The 6,000-nt window shown below is 40.4% G+C and overlaps 1 protein-coding gene across 1 annotated transcript in view; it reads left to right on the forward strand.

Moving 5' to 3' along the window:
- LOC127028622 (nuclear factor 1 B-type-like) overlaps positions 1 to 3,007 on the forward strand; it is a 196,383-nt gene extending 193,376 nt beyond the window's left edge. The window contains exons 9-10 of the mRNA XM_050914343.1: positions 2,660 to 2,844; positions 2,933 to 3,007. Coding sequence (XP_050770300.1) covers positions 2,660 to 2,844; positions 2,933 to 3,007 — 260 coding nt within the window. The remainder of the gene's footprint in view (positions 1 to 2,659; positions 2,845 to 2,932) is intronic.
- Positions 3,008 to 6,000: the final 2,993 nt, after the last annotated feature.

Raw genomic sequence — 6,000 nt, forward strand, 5'->3', positions numbered from 1 at the left:
CCCAATAGAAGTCATAACCAGGTTGATTATATGAAACAGTGAAATAGATACCAAGGCTTCTTTTGCACAATCTGTCTAGAGATACGGCGTTCTGATATTTTTCATCAACTACTTCCTGACATCTATAGTAAAACTTTCTTTGATTTTGTATGGGATTTGCATGCAGAGATTAAAGGGTGAAGGCGGCACTTGGATTGTGATGGCTTGTCAAGTGTGGTGGGTTGACCTTGGCTGGACGCCAGGTGCCCACCAAGCCGCTCTATCACTCCCCCTCTTCAACTGGACAGGGGGAGAAAAATATGATGAAAGGCTCGTGGGTCGAGATAAGGACAGGGAGATCACTCAGCAATTACCATCTCGGGCAAAACAGACTCGACTTGGGGAAAATTAATTTATTACCAATCAAAAGTCAGAGTAGGGTAATGAGAAATAAAAACAAATCTTAAAACACCTTCCCCCCACCCCTCCCTTCTTCCTGGGCTCAACTTCACTCCCAATTTCTCTACCTTCTCCCCCTGAGCGGCACAGGGGGACGGGGGAATGGGGGTTGCGGTCAGTTCATCACACGTTGTCTCTTCCACTCCTTCCTCCTCACTCTCTTCCCCTGCTCCAGCATGGGGTCCCTCCCACGGGAGACAGTCCTCCACGAACTTCTCCAACGTGGGTCCTTCCCATGGGCTGCAGTTCTTCACGAACTGCTCCAGCGTGGGTCCTTTCCACGTGTCCTTTCCACAGGGTGCAGTCCTTCAGGAACAGATTGCTCCAGCGTGGGTCCCCCGCGGGGTCACAAGACCTGCCAGAAAACCTGCTCCAGCCTGGGCTCTCCATGGGGTCACAGCCTCCTTCGGGCACATCCACCTGCTCTGGCATGGGGTCCTCCATGGGCTGCAGGTGGATATCTGCTCCACTGTGGACCTCCATGGGCTGCAGGGGGCCAACCTGCGCCACCATGGTCTTCACCACAGGCTGCAGGGGAACCTCTGCTCCGGCGCCTGGAGCACCTCCTCCCCCTCCTTCTTCACTGACCTTGGTGTCTGCAGAGTTGTTTCTCTCACATATTCTCACTCCTCTCTCCCAGCTGCTGTTGTGCAGCAGTTTTTTCCCCTTCTTAAATATGTTATCACACAGATGCTACCAACATCGCTGATTGGCTCAGCCTTGGCCAGCAGTGGGTCCATTTTGGAGCTGGCTGGAACTGGCACTGTCTGACACGAGAGCAGCTTTTGGTATCTTCTCACAGAAGCCACCCCTGCAGCCCCCCCGCTACCAAAACCTTGCCACATTAGCTCTCATTTTGTACCTTCCCACTAATGAAACAAAAATCTTTTTTTTCCTCCCCACTTCCATTGTACTGTCTCTCCCTTTTAATAAGGTACAAAATAAGTGCCCTCTAGATGTGTAATAAGGGTGCCATATACATTACTACATAGTATAACAAAGTAACACTGTCCAATTCTCTCTTGACAACTCAGCAGTAGCAGGGCATTCTGTACATTCCTTTAATTGTGAAAATATTGTTGGTTATTTAGACATATAGTCTGTAGATGGAGAAGCATGTGTTTTGTGGGAAGTGGGAAGAAAGAGAAAGCAAAGGAAAAAGGTATATAGAATAGATCCTTTTTGTTTGCTAGAAATATTTTTATTGAATGGAATGGTTTCCTAGGTCCTGAAATTGAGTGTTTGTTAGCAGTTTTGTCATGGAGCAGCAAGGGCCAGCTGCTCCCTAAGGTAGTGGGAGCCAAACACAATTAATACAACTAGCAGGGCAGGGGCATTGCCAGGCAGGGCTCAGCCCAGCCCCACAGTACCTGAGTGAGACAAGCAAGGCAGGCCCAGTGATAGTAGTCAAGTTCAACCAAGCACCCAGATCATCAGGCAAGCTTGTGGTGATAAAGCAAGTCCAAGGTCAAGTCAGACTTCAGATCAACAGGGTCTATAGCCAGACCTAACCATACTAAGCAGGAGACTGATGCTCTTACAATATAGCTCAAGCAAGGACTGAAGGCCCAGGGCTGAGCTTAAATGGAGCTCCTGGGCCCATGGGCAGAGGGTGTGGGTGGAGGTCCCAGATGAGGCTGGTCAGGGCCATTAAGGCCTATTAGTGCACTCGGGGTCCTGACAATTTTCATAATGGTCAGCTAATTATTCATGGTATTATTGCTTAATAATTATTGCCCTGTCCCTGCATGAGGCAAGTAGAGTACAGTACAGTGAGGAATCACTGTTTCCTAGGATTCAGTGACTGGTCTCTGTTGGATTACTGTAGCCAAAAACATAGGTTTTACATATTAAGCAACATATTTATTTTATTAATTTGGGCTCCAGAGAAGGAAACTTTATAACTGGAATATGTTTTCTGCTGAAGTATCACTATTAAATTTAAATAAAAATGAAATCAAATGACAGCATAATCCATAAGAACAAAAAATCTAGTTTATAAATAATATTTATGAATAAAATAACATTTATGAATTTGGAATAATAGCTCTTTCCATTCCCTGAGGAAGGACACAAATGTTTGTGTAAAGATATCATGAAGCAAAAGTACATTGTGCTGGTTTATAAGTGACTTTTTTTTGTCTTGCTGTAATATAGAGATGAAGAATAGTACAAGAAACAAGATGAAAAATAATTTTAATTTTATTTTATTTTCCTCTAGTCATCTCAACTAGAACTCCACCTCCACCTTCAACATTGCCATTTCCAGCACAAGCTATTCTCCCTCCTGCCCCATCTAGCTACTTCTCTCATCCAACGATCAGATATTCTCCCCACCTGAATCCTCAGGATACTCTGAAGAATTATGTACCTTCTTATGATCTGTCCAGCCCTCAGACTAGCCAGGTACTGTAAAAAAAAAAGTGAACACTCCAAAAGAAATCCTCTGAAGAATGTATATCTTCTACGGTGTTTAGACCTGATATTTCACTAGTTCTGGTATCAGAGCAACCTGGAAGTTGGAATAGAAGTGATTCGGCAAGTTTTACAATTAGACATGGATAAATAAATTGGGTTGTTTGCTGGAGCAGATTAGTAATATTCTCTCACCATTGCTCTGTCAATCATAATAAAAAAACCTTGTATTGAATCTAGCAGCACTAACAGAACAGATTCTAATCCCACGCTCCTCTTGCACACAAAAATCTTCAGTGGCAGTTCTATATGCAAAAGGGCTACAGGAGTGATAGGAAACTTCAGTAAGCCTAATGCTAAAAGTCACTGTAATTTTCACCTTTGGTTTACATGCTAGAACACAGATGAAGCTCCTGCTGCAGGGAGGAGCAAGAAATATTCTAAAATAAGTACTCATACAAACACACTAAAGGACATGCAGGTATATTTATAGACCAGCAATTAAGATAAAATCTGGCAAGATAATATTTGTGATGTTTCACATATACTTGACAATTCTTTGCACAGATACAAAAGCATTTCAGTAATGAATATGACACAAGCCTGCAGATTTGATTCTTTCTTTATTTTGTAAAGAAAATGCAATAACAGTTGTGTTCCTGGCTGCTATACTGCTTCAAACTTGTTTCTGATGTGGGAGATTATTGTGGTTTTCATTAGAAAAGTAATCTGTAAAGGACTATGTGCAAGACTGCTTTTAGAATCAGCACATAGCATTAATATGATCTGCATTATAAGACAAACTGAAGTTGAGCCTTGGTCTTGTCAATACTTGAAATATTTCCAGTATCAGTGTAATATAACCTTTGCTGCTTGGTCTGGTTTCCAGGTTTGCTGCCTTGTTTGAAATGCAGTCCTGTAACTTGTACTGTAGTATGTTTTAGGGGGATACTTGGGAATATGCACTGAAACAACAGTGTAACTTTCTCAGGTTTCCCTGCTCCCAAGAATTAGTCTTTTTTGTAAAGATCATATTATCAGCTTTGATAAACATAAAGGGATTTTCACGATAAACATATTTAGCACAACTGACAGGCTCTTCAGTGAGCATTTCAGGCATTACAACAATAGAACTTCAGACTGAATCAATGTTTCAGTGCTGAATAACAGATAAGGCCCTTCTGGGCTGTTCAAAAAGTCATTGTGTTTACTGGCCCGCATTGGCTAACATTCTGATCCAGCTGCATAACTTTGCACGTATTTTAAAAATGTGTTGGTCTGTAAAGTCTCAGCTTACTTTGGAGCGAGAAGTACTAGTAATGTGATTTTTATAGGTTTACAATATTGATGCAAATTAAACCAACCAGTGAAATTGGAATATCTATCTCAGCTTTAGACTACAAATTACTGTCTGTCCGTGGATTAAAAGCCTTTCAGTCTCTTATAGCTTTTTTGCTGAGTCAACTGGGAACACTGCATGCAGGAACTGATTTTAATTTGTGCAAAATTTCACGAATAACAAAGTCTAATTAAGCTATCCATTAAAACTCTTTAACATTAATCCAGTGTGGAAAATCTTAGAGTTGTGCTGGAACTTTATTTTAAACTGATGCCTTAATTAGACACTATTAAGGGAAAAATATGCAAATTAAAACCAGGCCCTTAGTATTATGCATTTCTTTAATTTTTCAGTGCTTATTTCTTGCCTTTTGATTTCTTATATGTTAAAAGGGCAGATTTAGGTGATAAACTCTCTAGATTGTTCAGTATTTTGCTTTGGATCACCAATGTAAAAACACAACATCTAAATGAAGTATCTGAGTTTCTGCCAGTTGATAAATGTGCTGTTGTCATTTTAATATTGTGAAGTCCATTTACCGAGCAAGATAAGCTTTTTCAACTCTTTCCCAAGAGCCAAGTCCATTATCTGCAAATAAAAGATTAATCTGTTAACTTTAAAAAGCTAATGATTTCAGAGTAGCAGCAAACTAAAAACATTTCCTATTCTTGTGTTGTAGCACCCTAGAGAATAAGAGGCCAAATTGGCTTTGATTTACTACTTTTGTCACCTTTCATAACTTTTAGATCAGGGTAATATTTTTCATTTCACTTGATGTTTGATTTAATTTCTGAGAAAAGGAAATGGGGTTACATAACACCAAGTGTGGGATTTCAGGCTTATGTACCAGCAATTCTCTGCAATTTATCATCATTAATCACTATTATTAATTTAATTTAAAATTTAATTCTTTAAAATTCTGCTCTATGTGCTACATTAGAGAACCTACATGCCTAGTCAAAATCTCTCCAAACAGAACAATTACAGGATGTCAATACAAAACTGTAACATAGCAAAAAATTTTTTTTTTTCTGTGAAGTTTCAGTGACAGAAGGAAATTGTTGTGATAAACTGGTTTGGCTCAAAGCATGCCATTGTTTCTTTTCTAAATAAAACATGATTTTTTATTCAAACAAAATTAATTATTATAAAATGCAGAACTGCGTCTGTAGGAATACCACATCAAATTTAATTATACTTTCCCACCTCAAAACATATTCATTTGGATTGCAAAAGGGGAACTATGATAATAGTTTTAATTTCAGCTTTAGAAATAGAAAGAATGGATACCCTGACAGCATTTACCTAAAATGAACTGTTTCCCCCCAACATCTTTCAGTAATACACTAATTTAGATTGTTATGACAAGCAACTGAGATGCCTTGTACTCTTCACAACAATTCTGAGCATAATAATAATTACATTAGTGCTGCACTAATTATAGTGAGTCATGCTAGTCAATAGAATGGTTTAACTACAATTAAAGACACAGAGCTTCCATAGGTTTCCCCGGGGGAAATAGTGGGCACTCTGTCCTGTCATCCAGGTCGTTAATGAAGACATTACATAGTATTGGCCCCAGTACTGATCCAATGCTGAATACAGCAGGATAATCACCTCTTTTGAGTGGCTGGTTATGCTGTGTTTAATGCACCCCAGGATGCGGTTTGCCCTCTTGGCTGCCAGGGCACACTGCTGACTCATGTTGAGCCTACTGTCAACCAGCACCCCCAGATCCCTTTCTGCAGGGCTGCTCTCCAGCCACTCCTCTCCCAATTTAATCTTGTGCCCAGCGTTACTCCGTCCCA

This window comes from Gymnogyps californianus, unplaced genomic scaffold, assembly GCF_018139145.2.
Source record: "Gymnogyps californianus isolate 813 unplaced genomic scaffold, ASM1813914v2 HiC_scaffold_37, whole genome shotgun sequence".
Lineage (NCBI taxonomy): Eukaryota > Metazoa > Chordata > Aves > Accipitriformes > Cathartidae > Gymnogyps > Gymnogyps californianus.